Here is a 27,137-nt window from a genome sequence, read left to right as displayed (position 1 = left end):
ATGCTGTTCTTGAAGACTTACTGTAATGGACACATTATAGACCAGCCCATCTGTCCCCGTGCTATTCTTGGTGCTTACAGGGGTTGTTCTAGTATCTAGCCTAAGTCTTTCCTGATGCAATTGAAGTGCATTAGCTCTCTTTTCTTTCCATTAACCATGAACCCAGAAACATGGTTATTTCTTTCCTCTTGCAGCAGGCTTTTATGTGAAGTTGACTTTTTCCTTTCTTGGTGTGGTAGTTTATACTTACCCCTACTGACCAACATCCTGTTTTTTTTTCAAGTGTCTCCAGTTTGTGAAGATTACTTAACAGATTCTCATCTTGCCCTCAGTGTCCCTGCTGTACGTCCCTGGTTGGTGTCATCTTTTAGCATAGGAAGACTCTACTCCATCATTTTGGTCTATAATGAAAATACCAGGCAGCCTTAGACCCATGTGGTGCCCCACTCTGTACATCCTTCCATTTTTTACTCCCCAAGTACACTATCTGTTCTGTTTGGATCAACCTTATAACACACGTTATTTTCTTTGTCTCTTCTGGTGGCCTTAGTGATTAACATGAGATTTTACACATGTTTTGTGGTATCAGAAAGTTAGTTCAAAGGGAGCCATCATATATACTGAGGATGCAGACCTAGGTGCTGGATCATACTATATTCCAGTAGCATCTAGAGATCACAGTACTTTTGTAACTGGCACTAAAAGCATTGATCCTAGGTATATGCTTTGGGGCTTCTTCATACGTAAAATGAGTGGCAGAAGTAGTTTCTGTAGGTAGATTACTTCTTTAGGTCTTCAAGGAAAGAAAGATATTGAGAAATGTTGATTTGTATAAGCAAGATCTACTTTGATGAAATTGTAATAGAAAATAACAGAATGGTGAGTTCCACTAAGAATAAACATTTAATTAAAATTTAGAGCAATGATAGAAACTAATTTTTTGAGGTTTTTCTTTCACATATGTATTAAGTCAAGAAAATGTGCGTGATTGGAGTTTTTGGTTTTGCTGTTTTATTTCACTTTGTGAGAAAAGTTTGGGGTGCCTTTTATTTTCACTTCATTTGGGAAAAGAAAAAAGCAGAATTCTGTTATTTGCTACAAAATGAAAAGCCCAGCTTTTCCCAGCTCTGCCTTCAGTTATCGGATTGTCTTAAGTTTTCCATGCAACTGCAGTTCTTTGCGTTATATGTTACTGCAGCAAGATAATATGGGCTACAAATTATTAGATTAATCAAAATAAATCAATCCTTATACTGTTCAAGCTACTCTCTGAAATTTGATGCAGACACGAACCAGGCTATTTCCAGGTTTTATCAGGTTGTCCCGTTATGACTTAAGGTGGAAGCCACCAACAAAACTGTCATCATCTCTGGAAAGAAAATGGAAAGTACATGAGAGGCATATATGAACAGCACAGAAAAGATGAATAGTTATCCTCTATAATGTTATGTTATAGATAGTTCTCTATTATGTTGTAGAGAATAACAATTCACCTTTTATAATATAACCAGAGAGTCAGAGCATCAACACTAGCTGGAGAATAGACTTAAGACAAAAGGGCGCACTTCCCTGGATGACGGATAACTGAATGGAGGAAATCAGCACTAGAAGGTGTTTTGCAGACAAGGATCAAACATAAATTTTAAAAGGATGAACTCCTGCCTGGGAGAAGGGTCTTGCAAAGGCTTTGCAGCACAGTGATGTGAATGCAAGTTCCTGTTCAGAAAGTCCATAAACTGTTGATCCCTGGACAGGTATACTGAAGAAGAGACCTTGTTTCTCCCATTCTTTCTCACAACATTGGCTGCTGACAGACAGAGTGTAGCAGGGTGGCTGAACCTTTGGGGTTTTTCCCAGTTCATCTGTTTTTATGTGCTAAGTAGTGCTAGTCTGCATATAGTCTAAACAGTGCTAAATAATCCAGGTAACCAGGCTCGCAGTACTCTTTACAGTCAATGGCCTTTTAGATACAGGGATGCTCTGCATGTTATTTGAAGTGTTAGATGTAAATTACGAGGCAGTCTTTCCTTTGAGCCTTTGTCTCCATATAACATAAATCCAAGGCCCTCATTCTGCAGCTGGGTCTGAAGAGCAGTGTAATGCGATGAGGAGGGAAAGGTGAGAGGGAAGGTGAAGTGACTGGGGTAGAGCTGTGTGGAGTCTTAGGCTTTCGGCTTTCCAGGCTAGCTACTCTCCAGTGAAAGCATCTTTTAGTTGATTTCCAGATTTAGGCCAGAGATAAGCAGGAAATATTAATGATACCAATGATCATTACTGACTCCTTGCATATTGCTTCCATTCTGTGCTTTAAAAATGCTAACAGCGTCTGCAAGCAGATGAGACGTTGCAGCAGCAGCCCTCTGCTTCCAAATTACAGACACTCTGAAACAATAAGCTGAATGGGTTTGAAATTAAAAGAAAAGTTGTTGAGTGTTTTTTCAGGTTTATTTCAGAGAAGAATTAAGGCCCGTGTACACGCTGCAGATGTGACCAAAATAAGTCTTTAGAAAAATACTGCTGAAGGCGGGGCAGTTGTTGTTTTTCTTGCACTCAGGATTTAACCAGTGCATCTCACAGACTGACCTGGGCCCTTGCATTGACAGCAGCCCCTGGAGAAACAGAGAGCAGCCTTGTAGGCTGCAGTTTGTACCTACAGAGTTTAATCCAGTTTCAAGCAAGCCATAGTGCATTCTCGTTTTGTCTTCTCTGTTCACAGCCTGTACGCAGAGAGCTGCAGAACAAGATGACCACTAATAGCTAAAATCCCTAGTCTCGCCAAAGCCTAGGTTAATTCTTGGGGAGGTTTTTTTTTCCCCATGCAAAAGGGCTAGGGAGGTTCCTAAGCTGTTTGCACAGAAGTGTCACTGCTAGACTTGAAAATTGTCGTTAGCTCTCCAGCCGCCGTCACCCTGGAGCTCACAAGCACCAGCAGTGTGAAGGATGTCGGGCCTGGCAGGGCAGCTCTCGCTCTCTCGCTGTGCTGGAGTGTGCGAAGCAGAGACTGAACGTGTGCGGGCTTCCACACGCCGCTGCAGTGACTTGTTTTCTTGGCCTGAACAATTTTAGCCCTTCTAACTTCTAGCTAAGAAACAGATTTCATTGTGCAGCTAAAACTAATTGACAAGTTTTAGACGTCTTAATCTTGAAAACATCCCAAATTATACACATCTTTAATTTTAAATCCCTAAGATGTGCTAAATGAGAAGTATTGAGGAAAGTTAATTAGTCTGCCTGCCTCTTCCTTTAGTTCCTAATTACTAGGGGTGCTTTTTTTGTCCACCAAAACCTGCTGACTAAATTTTAGGGCAGATGTTAATGTGCAGTCACAGTTAAAAGCACATGCATTGGATGCTGTTGAAGCCTCCAAGTGCTCTGCATTTATGTCTTTTATTTCAGGATGCTTTGGGGAAAGAAGGGATCATCACACAGTTAAAAATGTCATTTGCTTTCTTTCTTCTTTTCCATGCAGCTCATTTCTTTCTGTCAGACGAGTAGCTGCCAGGAAATCTACTAATGGTAAAACGATTTTGAAACATGGTGCAGTGTTTTTGAGAACATTATCTTGATATCTGTAAAAACATTTTCACTCGATATACTCAACCTAGTAACAATTTCATTTCACTATCCCTTGGCCCAGGTAATGACTTCAAGTTTCTAATTAGAGAGCAAGAGGGAAGGGACCGTGCATAGTCCTTGAAGCCTGAGCTAAGAGAGCAGTAAGGAACACTCCTGTAATAATTGAACAGGCGTGAGAGCTCCTGCCTGCCGAGCCAGCTCTCCTGCCTCTGTGGAAACGGGCAGGACGGCTGCTTCGCCCGTGTCTTGTGCTGGTCCTCCCCAGCTGCTCATGTCTTGGCCTCACCTCCCCGAGCTATGTGAATGGTGGCTTGGGCCCGCTCTCAGCCCTCCTTATGGCTTCCCTGGGCAAAAACATCTGCCTCCCTGGTTTAGGTGTAGAGCAAAAAAATAGGACAATACTGAATACATGTTCCTGTCATGGATAGCTTTATTCCATGCCTTTTGCTGCTTTTCTCTGGTCGTTCTCTTTTCCTTTTTGATTTGCAGTGCATTTTAAATTCATTGAGGCAGGAAAAAGTATGATTGCTCTTTCACTGTTTCAAGAAGAGGATATTTGGCTGCTCCATTTGCTAAAACAGATGGATGTAAAGGAACTCTGGGTGCCTCTTCTCATTCCAGATAAGCCTTGGACTCGCAATACGCAGCACAGGACAGGATCTAATTATTGAAGTAATTATTATTGTCTCCTCTGCTACACTGTGTTTTTGCAAACCCAGAGCCACCTTTGGAGTCACAGCTGTGGACCCTGCCAGCAGCAGTGGGTTGTGATGGCAGTCTGTCAGCCTGGGAACGATTTCACAGTACTTACCTGGAACCAGTTACTTGTTTAAAATCTCACTTGTCTGTTTTTTCACCCTGAAAAGAATACGCGACAGCAGAAAGTTTTCCCTTCTTCACTCAATGCCTTCTGATTTCAATGGCTGCATTTCTGAAAAGGTGGTGGGTTTTTTCACCTCTTCTGAGGAACCTGATACTAGCTAAGGCTGAGATTGGGCTACCCAGGACTAACGAGTTTTCTTCTGTGTCAGTCCTTGTAGGAGTAGGAAATGGAATGTATTCGACCAATAATCGTGCGAGACTATTTTGCAGTGATGAATCTTTAAGAGAGAAAAATCAACCTCCTCTTCTTTTTTTGCTATCAAGTGCCTGACAGTTTTAAAGTGAGGATGAAAAGGTGAGAATGTAAAAGTGACGATGTAAAAGTAAAATAAATGTTGTCCAGAGTGTTAAAAAGAGTAACTTCTCTTAATGATGAACATCATGAGTAGGGAACATTTTAATTGAAGAAGTGTATGTTCATGCAATAATAAAAAGAAGGCAGACTGGTGAGGACAGAGATCTAAATTCATCTAATCTGGGTTTAATGGCCCAAGTGCCTTTCAAATGGGATTCTGGTTATGAAACTTGAATTTGGGGAGCCTCCTATGAAAGGAAAGTGTAACAATGCAGAGATTAAGATTTTTTGAAGGAACGGATGAAATTCTAGCTTCTCTCTATTAAAATCATTACAGTCATTCAGTAATAATCTTGCATAGATCACATCACTTGTTCTAGGCTGCTAACAGTCATCATCACTGGCTCTTTTTCCCCTTTGCATTAGGCTATAGGTGGTGTTTGGATGTAACACCATAAACAGCTCCACAGAGGGTGTTTGCATTTGATTTCTTTGACTACATCCAAATCAAAATGGCTTTGGTTTATACAGCTGTAAACACTGCTCTAAATTGTAGCGTGGTCACAGTATATCAGAAGGATGGTAGGGAGTGTTTGAATGAATAGAGATTTGTTTACTCTGTGTTGTGTAGAGTCTGGTCACTGTTATCAAATTATCTGCATTTATTGCATCATATGTAAAATGTGCCATTTGGAGCTGCTCATGAAATTTCTGCAAAAGCTGCACTGAGCAACATGAGCATATGATTTAAAATGGGGCCTTGGACATTTTTATTCTCATATGATGAAAAATATGTGGTGATTCTTGATTTGTGCAGCAATGAGATTGTGATGGAGATAGATGGCATCTGGAAGAGAATTTTCAAAGCTGCACTCATAGCTTGGCATTCGGGGCAGCTGGACATGCTGGTGCCTTGTTCTGCTTCTGCAAAGTTTCACTCAACCAGTTTTTGCTTTGTTGTTTTTTTTTTTAAATGGGGCCTTCACCTGTATAGATTTAATTTGAATGACAACAAAAAAGTAAAACCTCAAGTTAATAAGAAAACAGCATGTTCTGTGCATGGTAATACAGAGAATGCAATAAGTCTGTCTTTAAGACAAATGCTATTTCCACTTACTGGTAGGACTGAGGCTCTGTCGCTGAAAACAAGCAGGTTAACCTTTCAACCTAAAATTAATTGTCAACTCCTCTTAGTGTTCTTTCTAAGGTTGTATGGCTTCTGTTTCACACTTAATATATTTGCATTTTGACAAGTCGCTCACTGTGTTTGCACCATGGCAAAACAGCTTTCACAGCAAGTCCAGTTTAGAGGTTGGAAGAATCATGCTAGTTAGGGACATTGCTTTATTTACTCTTTCTTCTAGGATGAATTCTGCTGTGTGGATTAGCCAGAGCCCATATACGGTTAGTGATATGCTGCAGGGTCAGAGCAGGTGCGAGGAATTTCTGTCCTTCCTTCCCTTAAAGGACAGGAATTCTTTGATTTCCCCTTTTCTTGTCTAAATGGGACCCCATGTAATTTCATGAAACATTAAAACATAGAAAATTCTGAGACTGTGGATAACAGTGTTGCAGCAGGTGTCTTCACTATACCTTAATTCTTTTTTTTTTCTAATGTTGTTTCTTTCCAGCTTTGCTGACAAAAATATGCAATTTATTGTTTAAGAACACTGAATCTTTAGTCAGAATTGTTTATTTTGCTTCATGCTACTTTGTGTTCACAGCCCATGGGACAATGGGGAGATTGCTACAGCTTTGTTTCAGAAAAGGCTCAGAACTCCCGGCTCTGAATAGCCCTGAACCTTGCGATAAGATCAGATCTGAACTTTGTTTCAAGTACCTCTCTGTTTTTCTATTAATAATGAACTAACTAAATATACACTAGTTTGTAGATCAAATGAAAGAGGTATTTCATCACCAATATCTGGAGCATCTAGCATTTATTAGGAAATAACTCATATTGGTTTAAAACCCGTGTGTGCATTAATCAGAGCGACAACAGATATTTTGAAATATATTTTATTGTTGTAACTGTACTATTCTTCCAGCCTTGTCTGATGGGCCTGTAGCTAAAATCCACCATGACCTTGAAGGGTTTGATAGTCTTAATGGGGTATGGCAGTAAAGAGACAGTAAAAATCATTGCTCATCCTGTTGGTGTGATTGTATCAGTTGCTATTTGTGTGATATAAAATACAACAGGCTTGTAGTGTGCTTAGGATGTGTTTTACTTACAACAGGGTGACCATTTATATTTCATAACTAGTTAAGCACCAGGATGGTCATTAACAGGCTTTGTTTATTACCTGGACAGAAGAGAGGTCTGTTTAGTCAGATTATACGAATATTGGTATTGCTAGGAGTTGGCTACTTGCTGGGGTGGGCCCTACAGGAACTTTGTGATTGAACATCCAGTTGTGATCATATCTGGGAGGGGAGGTGAGAGCCCAGAGAGAACTTCAAGGGAAAGCCACACGTATCCTGTCCATCTCCAGCATCCTCTGGGAAGGCAGACCTAAAGGCTTGTGTTAAATTGGATTGTGAGTTTGGCTCAGGAAATAGCTCTGTTGATTGTGGGATAGAATAGAATAGAATAGAATAGAATAGAATAGAATAGAATAGAATAGGTTATTTCAGTTGGAAGGGACATACAACGATTATCTAGTCCAACTGCCTGAGCAATTCAGGGCTGACCAAAAGTTAAAGCAAGTTGTAAAGGGCATTGTCTGAATGTCTCTTAAACACTGACAGGCTTGGGGCATCACCCACATCTCTAGGAAGCCTGTTCCAATGTTTGACCGCCCTCTTGGTAAAGAAAAGCAATATGTGGAAGCTTCTTGAACTGATTGAAAATGTAAGTGAATACAAACAGTTACTGCAGACAGAAATGCTGCTCAAAACCCCGATACGGGGGTCGTGGTCACGGTTCCCTCTTGCCACATCATACCTTCAATATGTTCGGGGCATGCCTGTTTCCGCCAAATTTCTGGGGTGGTTTGGAAGCTGTTAGCACAGTGTGGAGCAAGGGTCTGCCCCATGGCATTAGCAGGAAGCTCTTCAGCTAACAGAGAACAGTGAAGAAAGCACTTCAATGCTTTGGGTTTCTAAACAATTTTATAGCATCAGCTGTGTGATACAGTTATTCTGAGAGTATACAGAAATGCATTTGGTTAGGAGAGATGGTTTACAAGAGTCCCAGTTTTATAAAGTACTTCACTTCACCCTTGTGACTGACACTTAAAGCTTAATGGCATTAAAATAAATCACATGCTCAGACTTTAACTGTTTTGCCGAACTGAGGCATAAACAAACAGATGAAAAAGAATTCTAAATTAGAGAAGTTGACAAATTTACAATGACTTTCATCCCTCTTACACAGTGTTTAAAAGAGAATGCAAAGGATTTATAAATCCAATAACCAATTTTAAAACTATCAACTTTAAGTAGTCTCTACACAAAATATATAGTCATATACCTCATTTAAAGAAAAGCACGAATTAAATAAACAATATTAAAATGTACAGAGTATATACAAATGTGTATGTGCAGCTGCTACAGGTATATAATCCTTCTTAAACTGAAATGCCCTAAGTAAGGAATCCACTAAACAGGGGTCTGTGAATCACTGAACCAGGGCAGTCACAGAGCCAAGAGAGGGGCTGCAAAGACAGAAAATGAAAAAGTAATGGAAGAGTCTGTGCAGCTTTTGAAGAAAGAAGTCATGCCTCACCAATCTGGCAGGGCTTTTTCAGAGGAATTTATAACCATTTTTGTAGTTGGAGCTGGTCAGCAAAGTGCAACTGAGTCTTCAAAAGCTCCTGGATCAAAGACCTCTAGAGAAGTCAGCTACTGTGAACTAAGAGATATTTTTCTCTTGCAGAGTAATGCCTGATTAAAAGAAGGTAGAAATAAATTGTCAGTCTTCATAACGGAGAAAGGCTTTATTAGGCTGCCCAGCCACCTTTTTTTTGAGACTTTGGAGTTTCATCAAATTCCATACTAGCTGCAAAGGGAGTGAATAGCAAGTTGGCAAAGTTTGCTGATGACTGCTCCAAATATTTCATCTCAAAACTGATGCTGCCTGTGAAAATATGACAGTAATCTCATAGTAGAAAGTGCCTACGCAATACAACAGCCAGTGACATTTCGTTGTCAATAAATGCAGAGTAATGCTTTATATGTGCTTTGCATACACAGCAACAGGATCCAGATGAGTTACTTTCAAAAAAGAAGGATCTGGGAACCACTGTGGATAATTGTCTGAAATTGTCAACTCAGTACCCAGGGATGGTAAAAGACAGTGATTTGTGCTGCCGGCGAAGCAAGAGAGAAGAAACAGAAAGCATCCGTAGGTAATGTGTTGTGGTACGCCGCAGTCACATCACGAGTCCATTCACACGCGGGCATTTACAGGCAGTTTGGGCTTCTCATCTCAGGAACGGTGAAGCAGCATTAGAAAAGAGCGGAGAGGAGTCACCAACAGCCTGCATCCTCAGAGAGATTAAATAGTCTCTGTGTGAGGAGGACTCTTCAGCTTGGGAGAAAGTTACTGAGGTAGAGTGTGATAAAAATGTATTAAACCATCAATGGTATGGAGAAGGTGAATGAAGAAAGGTAGGGTGCTACTTCTGCAGCTCACGAAGCAAGAACTGTAGTGTGCCCACATGAAATACTCGGGCACACAGCACGTTTTCTCAGGGAGCTGTGGCAGGCAAAGGTGTAAATAGATTCAAAAATGGAATTAGTGAGCCTGTGGAGGATCTCTCCATGCTGAGTGGCCAGCCTGCAAGTGTGGGGTCATGTTTGGGCAGGGCCAGCTAGGAAGACTCACCCTTCTATTTTCTTTTTTAGAAAAAAGAGCCTCGCTGATTTAAGACAGAGGGTGGATGAGTAGAAGAAGAGCTTGCAGTGCCTTTGGCTGTTCAGGCTTCATCTGTTTAGGATTTTTTTCCACAGTTAAGGGCTGTTTAGGATATTATTTTAGAGTCTAGTCAACCTATGCTCTATGGAGTAGAACTGCTCCCTTCCCTGAGACCTCATTTCACAGGATTTTATGTGAGTTTAGATTGAATCCCCAGCTGTCGCTGGTCCTCTGCCACAATGAGGGAAAGGTTAATGCATTGCAAAAGTAACTGTGATAATCCTGAGCTGTAATTTAGTCTGTTTAGCGTATCCAGAGGATTAATTCGCAAATGCATTAAGCAAAACAAGAAATAATGCACACTTCATATTGTCTCCCTTACACTGTAGTCTCATTTAATTAGCCACTGAAACAACCAACTGAAAGCTTTCCCTCTGCCTTGTTGTCTGAATCATGAATTTTAAAGACTTTTGAGAGAATGACTCAGGAGGTGAAACAGCAGGGCTTCTGATGTTATTTATAAGCTCTGTACTGGAAACTATTTCAGTGTCTGTAGCCATGAAACTCAAGCAACTTAGATTGTAATTTCACCATTTGAGACTAAATGACAGGAGAACTAATGCTGTCAGCGCCCCACTAAACAGCATTAGCATTCTCCGTTGCCTCTGCTTACTTGAAAAATGGCTAATGGAATAATTGGCATTAAAGCCAGCTATCAACTACAGGTTATCCCACGAAAGAAAAGGTTAATATGTGCACAAAAACACATGCAATACATGTCTGCGATAATGGGGTTTCATTGCAGTAATGGTGCTGCAGACTGCGATTAAGCGAGGGCAGCTCACAAGACGCCTGTGCAACACCTCGCCCAAGCAGCCAAGCGCACCCCGGGGCTTGCAGCGACGGGGATGCTGTGGCACAGGGGGAGCCTTCCAGCCAACCCATCCCAAACAGAACTGCTGCTGCAGCAGATTTACTCCCAGACCACTTAGGATTTGTGACTTTGTGGGTTTTTGAAAGACACAAAAGGAAAATAAAAAACAGAATAAGAAATTATGTTCCTGTTCATGTCTTTTATCTGTTTTTTCTTTGGTAGCTCTTTGACACATATCCTTTGAAGGAAAAAATCACGTCTCCCCACCTCTGACCTGCAGTTTTGCCCTTTCAAAATGTCTAGGGCAGCAGTGCTCCAGCTATGAGGAGTGAGAGGCTATTGATTCTGTTACTGTATGGGCATATGTGTATCCTCACACTCTCATTTTATAGGGCGCGTAGGAGCACAAAGCTGAGTAGCACGCTGGTGTGAGGAGGATGCTTCAGTATTTATGCTGTCCTGGTACACAGCGGTTTTTAACTGCATAGAAGATTGTGATGTGTCCCTTTGCCTCTTTTTTTTTCCTATTTCTACGTACTCAATGTAAAGGAAAAGGACATATATATTTCACCAGGTCTTGCTTTATGTCCAGGGCATTGTAGTTTTTTAGTACATTCCTGAATAGTGTCATTGGCATTAAAAAGGTCTGAGACTGGAATAAACTTGATAAAGAAATAAAGAAGTTTTTCTTGTTTCATAAGGAAAAAGCAGGAAATAAAAGCAAACTAATCATGGAATCTTAAAATAGTTTGGGTTGGAAGGGACCTTTAAAGGTCATTTAGTCCAACCGCACTGCAGTGAGCAGGGATGTCTTCAACTAGATCAGGTTGCTCAGAGATAGGAAAAAAAGGAATCTGTCTTTTGCGGCAAGGAAAATCACTGCAGAAATAAAAATAAAGTTTCAGATCAGGTGTCTGTCTTTACATCTTCTTACAAGCAGTACCTTTGATAGTATGCAGATTTGTCTTGGCAGGAAGATGAAGCTGGAACACATCGGTACTTGGAAGATGCAAGAGATACACACGTTATCTTGCAAAGCCTTTCTCTTAGCTCGTAAACTTTTGGAAACATTGAGCAAAACATCCCTTGTTAAGGCATTTCCAGCTTTGCTGTTAGGACGTAGTACAGCCTGCTCAACAGGGCACTGACCTAGGCTCACACGGCTGGCATCTATTCCTTTCTCAGCTGCTGTGAGGAAATGAATGTACCATTTCATCTCTGCATGCCTCACTCATCCTGCAGTCCCTCTTGTCTGTTTAGAGTGTATTTCTTCTGAGCTGGAGTCTTTTTTATCTGGACTGGTATATATACCGTGTAAAACAGTGGAGTGGCAATTCTGTCAGCTCCTCTAGGGACTACTGCAAAATGAAACCTAAAAAAGTTATACATTGCTGTAATTCATTAGCATATTAACTTCACTATATATGGCAATGTACATGGAGAGGTCAGTATCCCAAAGATCTAACTGTAGTATTGAAGACCCAGCACACCCAAGAGAGGTTATGCAAACAGTGGGCAATTTCCCATCGTAGTGTCATGGAATAGTTGTGTTGTGAAGTGTACTTAAAAGCAAAGACAGCTGGGAAGCCATTGATAGGGGCTGTACAGCAAACATGTACTGACTTCAAGACTCACATTTGGCTTGCTTTGGCAATTAAATGGTATTTGGGGCATTAAAATATAAAAGAAAGAAATTGTAGGGAGGAGTGTAGTGCAAAATGTTTTACACTGACAAAACTCTCTGGAGTTACTATATGCTTTTCCACTTGAAGATATCTGTGTTTTATGGAAACTGCCTTTGTAATCATTCTGATAATCAATAACTATTTTTCCGGTCATTCTTTGCACAAATGACAATAATTTTAATGCTTAAATATCTGGCAATAGAGTTTAATTCTAATGATGGCCTATCACAGTAGTGCATACGAAGGCAGTAGTGCCTGATGGTGATTGGCAAGAAGCAGTGGTCGTCATTAACACGCTCATCATTCATTTTGTCGTTCATTCATCCTTTTACCTTAATAGCAGCATCTCATCTTCTTAAGTTGGCAAGAAAAAAATCTGTCAGTTTATTAATGTGTGAATAATTGGTGTTTAATGTGAACACGTTGTAAGGCAGGTAAATATTCTGGTCATCAGCTAATTAAAATTCACATTGTGCATTTCATGCTGAGATCAGAAGCTAGAAGGGATGGGCTGCTTTTCAGAGTTCCTCAGCATGTGTGTGTGTATTTTCATCAAGATACTGTTATACAGCTGATTACTGAAAATACATTGTCAGTATCAATTACCAAAACAGCTGCTTTTACCTGCCTTATCTGCATCAAACTGTGTATGAAATAGCTGGTTATGCAGAGACTCGTGAAATGAGTTCAAGACAAATGAGCTTGAATTGAAGGATTTGTTTATTATGTGTCAGTTAGAGGAGATGTCTGAATGAGCCAAGGAAATGGGTTAGAGAGTCCCACAGAATGGTTGGGGTTGGCAGGCACCTCTTGAGCTCATCTAGTCCAGCCCCCATGCTCAAGCAAGGTCAGCTGCAGCAGGTTGCCCAGGACAATGTCCAGTCAGGTTTTGAGTATCTCCAAGGATGGAGACTTGCAGAGCCTCTCTGGGCAACCTGTGCCACCCTCTCAGTAAAAAAAAAAAATTTTTCTGGTGTTCAGATGGAATTTCATGTGTTTTGATTTGTGCTGATTGTCTCTTGTCCTGTCAGTGGGTACTACAAGTGGCAATGGGCACAAACTGAAGCACAGGAAGTTCCATCTGAACATGAGGAAGAATTTATTCCCTCTGAGGGTGACGGAGCACTGGAACAGGCTGCCCAGGGAGGTTGTGGAGTCTCCTTCTCTGGAGATATTCAAAGACCTGCCTGGACAAGGTCCTCTACAGCCTGTTGTAGGTGACCCTGCTTCGGCAGGAGGGTTGGACTAGATGACCCACAGAGGTCCCTTCCAACCCCTACTATTCTGTGATTCTGTGATTCTGTGATACAGCAGAGAGCCTGGCCTCCCTCTTCTTCATTCCCTTCCATCTGGTATTTATACAGATCTTTTCTCCAGGCTGAAGAGCCCCAGCTTTCTCAGCCTGTCTTCATATGAAAGATGCCCCAGTGCCATAATCATCTTAGTGGCCCTGTGCTGGTCTCCAGTACAGAGCTCCAGATGGGTAGATCGAGAGATGCCATTTCTGGAGGTGGTACCCTTGGTCCAGTGGCACAGGAGGTGGCGTATCTTACTCTTGCTCCATGAGGTAGCCACCATCTGGGGCTAGGAAACAAGGTCCCGATGGTATGTTTGTGGCAGTGCCTTGGGCAAGTCACAGACAGGGCAAACGAAGAGGGTGGCAGGGTTGGCAACAGTAGCAGCAAAAGGCTGACAGACAAGAGTTGTTGTGTTTGGTTGTTGCTTCTGGTAATTCACCTTAATAAAACAAAAAGCATTGGACTGCTTTGGTGCAGTTCTACACCGTTGCCTTATTCTTCTCACAACTGCATGGCAGCAAATTGATTCATGAAGAAACACTTGTACTTGGTGGAAAAGCTTGGAAGATGGCAAGTCTGAAGAGAAGGCGCAGCACTTGCGGAAGGGAGATGGGTTGAATAGTATTTGTATTTGAATTGTGTGTAGTAGACCTGCAATACCTAGGATCCATATGTTTCCTAGGAGTTGGATTTGATCACAGGACACCTGCCTGCTATGCCAAGGATAACCCTGTGATTAGTGATTTTGTCACCTCAGATGACACCAGTATCACCCTATACCCCCCAATGCAATTTGGGTTTGCAAGGCGTTTAGTCACAAAAGAGCATACGGTGTTTGTGCATGTTTTTAAAATCATTACATTTATGGAGGAAGTTGATCTGTTTGGCAAGTGCTGCCCTGCGCTATAACCTGGGGACAAAATTGGTTTCATCTGCAGCGTGCTCGGTGTGCAGACTCGCTAACAGGTCAAGTAGAAGAGAGTGAGCTCAGAAGGAGTCAAAAGCAGAAAAACAGAACAAAAGAAAACCGCACAACCTCCACAACAAAGAAACCAAAAAGCCCGTCTTAAGAAGTTAGAGGCATTACCGAGTGTTTGCCTCCAACTGTACATATGCAAATACTTCCCACAAATGGCAAGCAAGGTGATGCCTAGCTGCGACAAGGAGAACCCTGCTTGAAGTTCCAGAAACACACAAGTCATGATAGCAAAGAGTAGACTGCTTGGCCCCAGCAGCTGCTCCAAATGTGAGATATATCTTCTTTGGTCTCTCCATCAGACCCATGTCAACGGGATCGCAAGTGGCCCTAGATAGCTGCCGTTAGATAAATGAACTGGACCACAGTACTAGAGAGGGTTTCCTACCACTTTGTAATGGAATGATGAATTATCTATATATTATCTTTTTTAAGCTGTAAATTATTAATTATTTTCATTTTTCATATCCAGTATTTTTGATGCATTCAAATAATAAATACAGCATTGTTGGCAGCGGTTTTTAACATTCCTTGTTTTCGTGCCGCACCACCTACTACATCCAGCTAGAAGCAGTTCCTCACTGGTTTCCTTACTGGCCAGCAGCATTCCCCATGGGATTCGCATCACTGGAGATGTGAATTGACTGAAAAGGGACAATTAAAGAGGGTTGTTTGGCAAACGTTCCCTTTGTTTTTTGTGGATATTCTTGCTCTGCAAACACAGGAAAGCAGCAAAGCACATAAAGGGTGACAGGGGAGCTGCCAGCCTGTCACTTGTTTTTCTGTTTGAGTATTGATTCCACCTGGAAATCTGATTTAAATATGGGATGCATACCTCCATAACACCTCCCATCTGAGGACTTTTAAGAACAGACTCATGTAAGGCTGTATATTATCCGCTTACTATGTGGCTAACATGGAGGTGAGCGAATAATTTATAGGTCTACAGACATGGCTACTCATCTGTTTTACCTGACTGCTAACTTATGTAGGTGGCAAAATTCAACCTCCATTTGTTACTGGCTGTTGTTCCTGAGGGAAGTGTCACCATAAATACATGTTTCATGTGGGCCCCAACGTTGCAGCCAGGAGCAGCCTGAGGAGTATCAAGAAGGATTACAGAGCCCTGGGAGCGGCAGTGAGGGACTCTGGAGCACAGGTAGTTTTTTCGTCAACCCTCCCAGTCAAAGGGAAGGGGTTTGAAAGGGCCAGTCCAATCTGGCAAATCAACAAATGGCTACAGGACCGGTGCCACAGTCAGTGGTGTGGTTACTTAGACCATGGGACTTGCTTTGAGAAATCTGGTCTACTGGGGGCTGATGGGGTCCATCTGTCAGAGAAAGGGAAGAGCATCTTTGGTCAGAGGCTTGCTAAGATGATGAGGAGGGCTTTAAAATAAAGATACTGGGGGAGGGGAACCTCAATCCATCCCACTGCTACCAGTTTGATGCTGGTGCCAGCAGCAGATGCCCAGAGCCTCAAGAAGGGTCACAGGTCAGCAGGAGCGCACCTGAAGGGCAGCACAAAGGAACTCCAGCCATCAGAGGCTGGAGCTGGGGCTGTTCAGCCTGGAGAAGAGCAGGCTCCGGGGTGACCTTCTAGCAGCCTCCCAGTACCTGAAGGGGCCCACAGGAAGGAAGGAGAGAGACTTTTCACAAGAGTGTGTAGTGAAAGGACAAGGGGGAACAGCTGTAAACTAAAAGAGGGCAGATTTAGATTAGATATTGGGAAGAAATTCTTCACCATGAGGATGGTGAAACACTGGCACAGGTTGCCCAGAGAAGTTGTGGATGCCCCCTCCCTGGAAGTGTTCAAGGCCAGATTCTATGATTCAATGATAAATAATAACAACAAAAAAACACTTAGATCAATTTTAGGTAAAGAACAAAATGGTTGGCAATTGGAGTTTCAGAATTTGTGTCTAGGTGAATTTTTCCAGTTTGCTTCAAGGTCCTGGAAGTGGCATGTTTGGCTTACAGGGACATTTTGTTTGAGAATAATTAATAATACAGTGGCTATTGAAGATCCAGTACAGTCAGCCAGCTGATGTGCTTTGAAACCTCACTGTTCGAAGCGTTATGCAGAATTCTTCTCTCCCTGCCCCTGCCTGCTGTAGGATGGCTGTGCTCACAGCATTGCTTCTGCTGGAGAGAGTCCAGCTCAGGGCTACAAGGCTACGAGGATAGTGAGGGGACTGGAACATCTCTCCTACGAGGAGAGGCTGAGGGAGCTGGGCTTGTTTAGCCTGAAGAAGAGAAGGCGGCGAGGGGACCTTATTAATGCTTACAAATATCTGAAGGGTGGGTGTCAGGAGGATGGGGCCAGACTCTTTTCAGTGGTGCCCAGTGACAGGACAAGGGGCAATGGGCACAAACTGAAGCACAGGAAGTCCCGTCTGAACATGAGGAAGAACTTCTTCCCTCTGAGGGTGACGGAGCACTGGAACAGGCTGCCCAGGGAGGTTGTGGAGTCTCCTTCTCTGGAGATATTCAAAGACCCGCCTGGACAAGGTCCTGTCCAGCCTGCTGTAGGTGACCCTGCTTCGGCAGGAGGGTTGGACTAGATGACCCAAAGAGGTCCCTTCCAACCCCTACTATTCTGTGATTCTGTGATTCTGTTAGTTTTTTTAGAAAAGGGACTGTAGGATCCCACAGACTTTATTTAGGGAACCCAACATGACTGCAGTCCACAGAGTGCCACAGCACTTCGCTATTCATTGTCAGCTGCAGGGCTTGATCTCAGTCCCGGATGCATTTGCTGTCTAAAGGGCACTATTCACTGTCTTGTCACAGCCTGATGACCTCTGGAAGCCGCAGATATCTCCGGGCAGCTAACATCAACATGGAGGAGTCCCAAGTTTGGGGCAGGAGACATGAAAATTGCTTACAGTCATATCTGTGCCCCAGGGTGTTTCATGTCTAGAGGCTTGCGTGGGGCCCTCGGCTGTAAACTGTTCTTGTGCTTAAAGCCAAGAACATGGATTTCTAGTTTTGTTTCTAATTACATAGAATAAAACTGCTTTCTTAGGGTCTTTTCCTTAATCTCACAAGATGTTCATAGGTCACTGACTTGAATGCTAGCCCAAGACGTGAAAGAGAGAGGATAGCCGGTCTGGGAACCATTCGATATTCTGTATACATATCTTGCTGCAAGAATTCTTGCACAGTAATTGCTTGATGTCAAAGTCAGATAATTTTCTGACTTTTTAAATCAATTTAGAGAAACTAATCTATTTCAGCATTTCAGAAGAGTCAAACATTACAAACCAAAGGGTATTTATCCTTGTTCCATTCACAGAGATAAAATGCTGCTTTCTAAATCTGTAGTTACTGTGATTAGTGAAATGTCTACAACAAATTCCAGGCAACAAATTATTGTCCTGAGTCTTACAAAAGTGTTAAAAAATTGTAATGGGTTTGCCTCAGTGGCTTAACTCGTAATGTGTCTGTAGTGCGGAAGTCCATCAGTTAAAAGCCGAAGGGACCCACAGAGGTCCCTTCCAACCCCTACTATTCTGTGATTCTGTGATTCTGTGAAAAGAATTTATAGAATAGTTCAATCACTTTATGGTTGTGTATATTTAAAAGAATTCAGAATCAAATTTTAAAAATGAGTATGAGTTAACATAAATTCAATGCTAAGTTTATTGGAACATATTTCAGCACCTGTAACCTACCCAGTGACTTCTGTGGAATTGCATTGCTTGAAGTCAGTGGCAAACAAGTCTCTTAAGAGCAAGAAGAGCCTCTTAAAATAAGATCAGTCACAATACTGTATAACCATATGCGACAGCATTTGGTCTTTGTGCGTATCATCTCTCTTATGAAGGGATCTTCATCTTGGGTGGAAACATAAAATGCATTACTTTTCTTTTCCTTCTCTCTAAAATAGCAGTGAAACAAGCTATTGTCCAAGTCAGTTCCCATTACAGCAATCGAAATGTGCCTATTAACCACAGTGAGAGCTGGACTCTGTCCTGAATGGCTATACAAGTGATCAAAAGATATGTATTATAGGAATGTACAGTTATGCTGTGAGAAATTTTGCTTTTATTCTCTTCAAAGACTTCAGGCGTCACAGGGAAACCAAGAAAAATCATAACAGTAAGTCTTAACAAGCACACATGAGTTTATCAAAGCCCTCATCATCTGATACTGATTTCCACTGCGCGTAAATAAATATCTGAATAATTTATTTACTTCATCTTTATAATCAAACAGTCCTGGGTTTTTTTTCTCTCTTACGTGGCATGTTAGGAGTAGCCTCAGTCTGTGTTTCCGCCTGGGGCCCGTAGCTTTCACTCGTGAATTCACAGCAGTGCTGATTCTCTGGATTGGATGACCAAGCAAGGAGGGGGTCCTGTTTGCGAGGTGGAAGCTTGGCAGGCAGGCCAAGGGAATCAATGCCAAGGAATCGCAAGCAGTGAATCGGTGTGGTGGTAGCAAATATCACCTTAATACTTGTTTTCAAAATTTGGGGTGAAGCTGTCTTGTGATGAGAGGGTTGCTGAGATTAAAACATAGCAGATGGAAGCTGTTAAAACCAGAGAAGAAGAGGCAGAGGTAAGGAACTGGGAGAGAAGAAATTGCAAGGGGACGGGGAGTCCAAGAGAGTTCGTGGGGACTGGACCAGGTGGAGAACAGCCAGGGTGAAAATCCCCACCAGCGTTTCCACTGCCGTGCCCGGTGGAGTGGCAGCTTCTCCTGCTTCTCTTGGCTTTGGTCTGCCTTGGGGCCTTGCGTGATGCCTCACCGGCATTATTTGTGCTGCCTGAGCCTGTGTGGCTTGGGGAGGCATAGTCCTTTCCCAGCCTGTGTGCCCTCAAGGGAGTCAGTTGCTCCTGAATGTGAAGAACTTTGGTTTCACTCAACTTGCTTCTGCCCTGGCTGATGAGGACTCCTGACAGCAAGGATCGTGTAGTCCTGGGCAATCTGGGTTACCCTAGGTTATCTAGAAAACTGCTCTGAAATAGCACGCCCTTGTGATGAACAGAGGCTCAAAAGCAGAAGCAAATTCCAAAGCTTTCCCCAACACAAATAGCAGCAAGGAGAGGATCCATAACTCAGTTGTAATACATCATCGGAGCAGTGGGGTGAAGAACAGAGTAAGCGCTGCCACGTGTGGCGTTGCTGTAGGGATTCTCCTGCTTGGATTATGGTAGTCTTAGAGGAAAATGGATGTATACTGTTGCTGAGGAAATGAGTCTCCCAGGGGAAGGTTGGCTTTTCCCCGGTGTGAGTTTTTACTACCTCATGCTCACTCAAGTCAATTAACCTAAAACCTACAAACTGCACATGCCACTGCTCTGTGCACTTACTGTATGGAACTCTGTACAGCTGCCTGTGGATTTAATCATAAACAGCCCAGGAATGGATTCAAGTTTACATTTCTGTTTAAATATTTGTATTCCTATAATGGAATATTGCCCATTTTTCTCTGTAGGTGCCAGCTTGCGTGATGACCTCAGTAAATACTTCTGGTTTCATCATTCTCAAGGGGACACGATGACAGTTCAGGATCCAAACCAGATGAATCTCTGTGCTGCTGTTTGGACTGTTGTCTCCTATGTAATTGCTGACATGGAGGAGATGTTGCCAAGGTAATAAAACAGCAAGAAAGAAGATTTCTGTTCTTCAGTAAGGACTGTGAGTCCACAAATGCATGTGGTCAACAGCTGTGGGAAATTCCATTTTTCACCCTGATTTTGTGCGTTATTAGATCTGTTTTCCTCAAAGCACATGCCATTTTACAGATTCCTGTTTCTTTTTGCTGTTTTAATATCTTCCAGTTGTAATTTTCACTTAAAATTTCTTCTAAGTACTTTTTGAACTTCTCATGACAGTATGATACCCCTTTGACTATGATATAATAGCCAAACAAATTTGTTGCATCAGAATAATTAATGTATTGAGTTAGTGTACATGTTTGTGGGTTTGTTTTCTGTCTTTCACTCTATGCATTAGAATGATGTAATATTAATAAAACAGCCCTTTCTTTTTACTCTCTTAAGATAGTACTGTAGTTTCTATACAGTTTCCAGGTTGTAGGACAAATTAGTCTTGGCTGGTTTAGTGGTAATATATGGTAAAATGGTCAAACAATGGTCAAAATGCTCAAATAACGGCTTTTGATACTCCATTCAGCTGCCGCTGTTAAATCTTACTAAAGGTTACTTCATGCGAGACTCAGAAACCAGGACACCAAGGATAGGAAGCCAACCGCAGAACTTCCAGCTCTCTTGTGTTTCTTCAGGCACCTCCCCATGGAAAGCTGTGCCTGTGCTTTTCTTTCTGATGGAAGACTCACCATAGTGACATGCAGAGAATTTCGTACGTCAGGTTTTTTCTGAAATGCCATGATGTTTCAGAAACGGCATCACAGCTGTGATTTGTGACCTTCACTACCTGCCAGCTGATATCCAAACAAAGTGCAAGAGCAGATTTTGATTCAGGGTCTTGAAGCCATTCCCAGCTGCCCCTCTCTTGCAGGGATGCTCTCCCCTTCTGGAAGCCAGGCAAGATGATGCTGATGCATGTGCACTGTGACAGAGCGATTAATCTGGGAATCTGATCCTTGTTGTACTTTGTTGGGTTTTGGGTTTGGTCTTTTTTCCTGCTCAAAGGTGATGAATATTGAGGTGAGTTTCAGGGGTATCTATAGAGAAGATACAAGCGGTGTTAGGGAATATTTTAAGCCATATGATTTCTGCTCATTTTTTTGTGACGTGATCCTTGTTTGTGCTTTTAAATTTTACAACAAGCAAACTTACTGATGGGAATAACTGCTGCAATATAATCAACACCAAACAACTAACGTAACAAACAACATGGAGTATTAAACCAAAAGGCAAGCAGTCCCTGGTGCTGTTAATCAGTTCTGTAGCTGAGCAATAGCTGAGTGATGAGCCATTCATTTTTATAGAATTAATAACCATGATATCCATTTACCATGATAATAGCGGTTTTACATCAAATCTATTAAATATTTCAGTTTTCCCTCCAAATCATTTCAGGAACATAAAAGCTGCCTGGAGATACTCTGCTCTTTCTTTTTAAAGAAACAGTATTGAAACATAGTTAGCAAAAAGTTCCTCTGCTTTCAAGGCATGATGCCTACACTTGTTTTTTCTGATTTGCTTGACAAGAGCATAGATAGTAGTAGTGTTCACCACTGACAGATCCTCAGCTGCCTCTAAATCCAGCCTGACATTCACAGAATGCTACTGACAGTTTCCTGAACTGCATTCCACATCTCTTTCCCTCAGTGTATGCCACTTTGTACCTCAGAAATTCAGGAGAGTTCTCTGTGAAGTTATGTTTATTGTTAGAAATCTTAACCTGTGCTCACTTGGAAACTGAGTTTGTCTGTGTTTTTCTCCATTGGCGAATGAAATCCTTAATTGCTTGAAGTCAAATGGAGAGTTTTTGGAGTCAAGAATACTCTCTGCAGTGGAGGAGAACACTGCAGTATGCACGTGGCACCACAGCACATCCCGAGATGTGCTTGTTGGCTCCTAGGCTGCATGAGATAGATGATAGGCCATAAAAATTAAGACTATGATGCCCCTGAAGAAAATTTAACCTTTACGTCAACTTCAGATACACAGTTCTAGAGAGAAGCTTTGCAGAGTGGATTTGGAAAAAAATGTTCAAAAATCAAAATTGACATCGTATTTTTATAGAAATAGTGAAAGTAAAAATATTTTAGTTCTCAAATTGAAAAAGATTTTTGTTACATAGAAAATCAGATTTCATCAAAATAAGACTTTGTCATTTTGATTCACCTGTTCTTTTTTGTCTGATCTGGTAATTCTCAGACCTAAAAATTCAGCCTTTCACAGTGTTGTCCTGGTAACCTGCCTGTTCAGATGCACCTCTCTCAGAAATTTCCATAAACTAAGAGAAGATAATAAATTTCTTCCCTTTTCCCAATGGGATTTTGTACCCTCTGTGTAGTAGCTCATCTTTATCCCTGCTCAGTGTAACAATTATGCTGTTTCAATTGGTGGCAATTAAACATATATTGTTTGATCAATTTTCAGTTCAAGAGCAGTTCTGAAGCAATCCAGGTATGTCAGCATAACCTTGCTTTTCACTAGTGTGCTGCCTTTGGTCTTTGAGTATCTTTCTCAACTTCAGTTGAGAAAGTAATAGCTGAGGATATTATTTTCATTACTGTTATTGTCAGGGTCAGCTGCCATAAATCTGTGCTTTTCATAAATATCTTGACGACATTCGAAGATAAAGGGACCATGTGTACATTTCATTCTAATACAACATAACACTATCAGCTTTGGACTAGACGGCTTTTTGCCTGCAAAGATCTGTGAACTGAGAGTTGAAAAAGCAGTGGTAGTATTTAAATATATGTCAAAAATTTAAATTTCAAATAAACATTTTCCTCAAGGTATTACAAATCTCTTGCATCTGCTGAGAAGGAGGGAGGCCCCTGGCTAGACTTCCTTTTTGCTACAACTCAAAGCTTTCAGACGCGGTTACAGAGGGACGAGTCGGATGCATAATTCATTTACCTGACTAGACCATAGCACAAATGCTGATGAAAAGTCTCTTTTCAATACTGCATAATGGAATGGCAGTAATTTTGCCAGTAATAAAAGAAGAATTGCAGGGTAGGAAGCGGTGTTGGTGCTTTTGTCCTTCAGGTGTCAAGACATTATTGGAGTTTCACTGTGTCTTTGAATGATTCAGTTCTATGTGATCCCACAAGATTTTTACCTCCCTTAAAATAATTAAAAACAAAGAAAAAGAGCTATTTCCTGGAACAAGAGATGAAGTGGTGCTGCTGCTCCTGCTACACTGCAAGCATCTCTGGCTGTATATTTAGTTAGTATGCTTCCCCCATAACGATATGAGACACTTCCATTTACCATCAGTAAATATCAAGCTGATCTTGATATCTATATCTGTCTCATGAAATATACATACCATCTAAATGTGCCCAATGATTAATTTACTGCTGTATAATGATTAGCATAAAAATCTCATCACTGCACAGGATAGAAATGTTACCACTAATTGCTGGTTGAAGTGAACAATGTTTTCTGCATAGAAATTAATGATGCATGCATCACAGCTCACTCTTGAATGGGAAAAATCAAGACTTTCTGGAAGAGAAGCGTCTTATTGTTTTTATCTTTTCTTTACTGCTAAATAATAGGAGAGCTTGATCGTGTATAATAGAAAGGAATATTGTTTTGTGCATGGTCCATTTTATCATTGCACTACACTTACAGAAATGTTTTAACTTGCACATTTTGTAATCTTCTGTCTACAGCCAATGGGTGGGAGCACAGTCCACAAGCACACCTTAGTCTTTCATGGTCATCACTTTGGGAAGCTCCAGCCCTTTTGCACAAAGGTTTGGCCAGCTATGGAGCTGTGATTTGTAGTTACATTTGTGTAATAAATACATTGTGCTAGCACCTGAAGAAGGCCTTTAGGTGCCTCTCTTCTTAGTAATCCTCTTTGCCCTTGGAGAGGGGACCTCGGTGACAACTTTATATCCAGCTCTGTGTTTAGCTTGCAGTTTCATTTCACTTCAGGACAGATCAACCTCCTTTAGTTTATGTTAAGTTTCTATTTTCTGCAGTTCTTTCGGTCTTTCGTTCTGTCTTTTTCAGCGTCTATACTGTGATATGGATATTAGGAATGACTAAGCAATTGAAAAAAATCTGGGTATTTAGTGCCTTGGGGCTCAGGAACTGCAAGATGTGATTGAGATGACTCTGAAGAGCAGCACATAAGCACATGGGTGAGAGCTCCATCAGGGCCACCACTTGCCAATATCACTGGCCTATGGTACTTGCAGGCAGAGCTTTGAGATCAATGCAGCGAGTTTTTATCACTGCTCACAGTTTTCTGTGTAACTACGTGAAAATCAGGTTTATGGAAGCCAAAGAGGGACGCTCTGGAGGAGGGACCACAGAAATTAGAGCAAGGTAGCACTGGGGCAGGGACTGTGGCTTCAAGTACCACAGTTGAAGTTGGTACCCCAACTTTGCTGGGTGACTTGGGGAACACTACCTGAACCTACCTCAGTTGCACTGTTCAATGGTGGTAGTGGTGCTTGGTGCTCATGTTTGGTGTAGCCTGTTTTAACACCACTCTGTTAAAATACATGATGCCTGTAAAATATAAGTTCATAGCAGAGGTTTGGTTCGGTTGGAGGAGAGGAATAAAAAGTTAACGCCTTTCAGCTGCATGAGAATTCATCTGTAAAATACATCTTTAGTAATTACTGTTTGCATTTACATTACTTGCATTATTCACATTTGCATTACTATTGGCATTTACTATTTGTCATGACAAACAAAAAGAAATATTCCTCCTCCTCCAGATACCGCCATTTCTAAATAGTATTTGGACATTAGGCATATCCATTTTAAACCAATGGTACTTTGCATCCAGGAATGATGTGGGACAATTATGTATGTGAAATGGTCACACACAATGCCATCTATAGATATCATTTCACAGCTTTGGACCATCACACACATGCGAAGTCTCTTTCACAAAATCAGTGGCCATACAGTGGGGCAGTATGGGAAAAAAGAGTAGATCAAATGGTTTTCCAGAAGCCATGCAGCCAGTCAGTCCTAAAGTTAAGTTTAGGATACAGAAGTTCCTACCTCAGCCAAACTGTGCTGCCCATAAATGAGTTGCTACTTTCTTTTTATACCATTGAGATAATTTTGAAGCTAAGCATAAAATTTTGTGCAGAAGTGACATTTTTGACTGAGTATATGCAATGCTCTGGACTGCAAATGCAAAAGAGAGAAATGAGAAAATAATTTTTGTGTTTTCTCTCAGTTAACCAAGTGAATGATTGCTGAAAAGAGAATAAGTAGACCTACACCATTTATATTAACCTTAAAACATATTAATGCATACCTACACACATTTCCCTCTGTATGCATAATATAGAAAAGCTTTCTTATCCTGAAGTTTGCTTCATTTCTACTTGTTATCAAAGCATCTGCTTTATATGCAGAAGTTGCCAAAAATTCTGGATTTACAGAGTGGCAACTATGTTCTTTAGTCTTAGCAGGAGTTGAGATAATAGTGCTGCATGCATCTTGATAAATCTGATGTCCTGTGTGTGGACTGAATCTTTGGGAAAGTTTTTGGAACTGTGATTTTAGTGAGGTTCTTTGAGGAGACTTGTGCTACAATCTCTGGAATATTTTTACTTCACCTTTGTGAATGTGATTATTCAATATGTCACTTATCCTAAATATCCTTCTTAAGCCAGGTAAGATAGCTCTACCAGAGTAGATGCAATACTGGACCTGTTGGTCACCAATGCAAGTGGGCTAACTGGTGATGTCAAGATTGGAGGCAGCCTGGGCTGCAGTCATCACACACTGGTGGAGTTCGCAGTCTTGAGGGATATGGGTCAGGTGAAGAGTAAAGTCAGGACCCTGAATTTTAGGAAAGCAAACTTCCAGCTCTTCAAGGAGTTAGTCACTAGGACCCCCTGGGAGCCTGTCCCCAGGAACAAGGGAGCAGAACAGAGCTGGCAGATCTTTAAGGATGCTTTCCATAGGGTGCAGGAACTCTTAGTCCCCAGATGTAAGAAATCAGAAAAGGAAGGCAAGAGATCGGCATGGTTGAGTGGAGACCTGCTGGTCAAACTAAAGGGCAAGAAGGAAATGCACAGGCAGTGGAAGCAGGGACAGGTATCCTGGGAGGAGTATAAGGACGCTGCCTGGTTGTGCAGGGGTGGGGTCAGGAAGAACTTGGCAAGGGATGGAAAGAATAATAAGAAGGGCTTCTACAGGTATGTCAACCAGAAAAGGAAGGTCAAAGAATGTGTACCCCCACAATGAGCAAGACTGGCAAACTGGTAGCAACAGATGAGAAGGCTGAGATACTCAACAACTTTTTTGCCTCAGTTTTCGCTGGCAACCTCTCTTCCCACACCTCTCGAGTGGATGGACTGACAGATGGGGATTGGGGGAGCAAAGTTCCTCCCAATGTGAGAGAAGATCAGATTTGAGACCACCAGAGGAACTTGAGCATACATAAGTCTATGGCACCTGACAAGATGCATCCCAGAGTCCTGAGGGAATTGGCTGGTGGAGTTGCCAAGCCACTCTTCATGATATTTGAAAAGTCATGGCAATCAGGCGAAGTCCCTAGTGACTGGAGGAAGAGAAACATTGCACCCCTTTTTTGGAAGGGTAGAAAGGAGAATCCTGGGAACTACTGACCTGTCAGCCGCACCTCTGTGCCTGGGAAGATCATGGAACAGACCCTCCTAGAAACTATGCTAAGGCAGATGGAGGACAGGGAGGTAATTCAAGACAGTCAGCATGGCTTCACCAAGGGCAAGTCCTGCCTGAGCAACCTAGTGGCCTTTTGTGATGATGTGACTGCACCAGTGGACAAGGGAAGAGCTACAGATGCTGTCTACCTGGACTTCTATAAGGCCTTTGACAAGGTCTTCCACAACATCCTTCTCTCTAATTTGGAGAGATATGGATGTGGTAGGTGGACTGTTCGGTGGCTAAGGAATTAGTTGGATTGTCATATCCAGAGGGTTGTGGTCAATGGCTCAATGTCTAGATGGACACAGGTGACAAGTAGCATCCCTCAGGGGTCCGTATTAGGACTAGTACTCTTTATTTTCATCAATGACATGGAGAGCGAGTTTGAGTGCACCCTCAGT

General features: G+C 41.9%; 1 protein-coding gene across 5 annotated transcripts in view; it reads left to right on the top strand.

Moving 5' to 3' along the window:
- CPQ (carboxypeptidase Q) overlaps positions 1-20,456 on the top strand; it is a 171,690-nt gene extending 151,234 nt beyond the window's left edge. For all 5 annotated transcript variants that reach the window (XM_075415821.1, XM_075415818.1, XM_075415820.1 and 2 more), the window contains one exon: positions 19,890-20,456. In XM_075415821.1, coding sequence (XP_075271936.1) covers positions 19,890-20,050 — 161 coding nt within the window. In that variant the 3' untranslated portion in view covers positions 20,051-20,456. The remainder of the gene's footprint in view (positions 1-19,889) is intronic.
- Positions 20,457-27,137: the final 6,681 nt, after the last annotated feature.

The sequence above is a fragment of the Opisthocomus hoazin genome, chromosome 3 (assembly GCF_030867145.1).
Source record: "Opisthocomus hoazin isolate bOpiHoa1 chromosome 3, bOpiHoa1.hap1, whole genome shotgun sequence".
Taxonomy (NCBI): Eukaryota; Metazoa; Chordata; class Aves; order Opisthocomiformes; family Opisthocomidae; genus Opisthocomus; species Opisthocomus hoazin.
The sequence above is the reverse complement of the archived record's forward strand: the minus strand, read 5'-3'. Positions and strand labels throughout refer to the sequence as shown.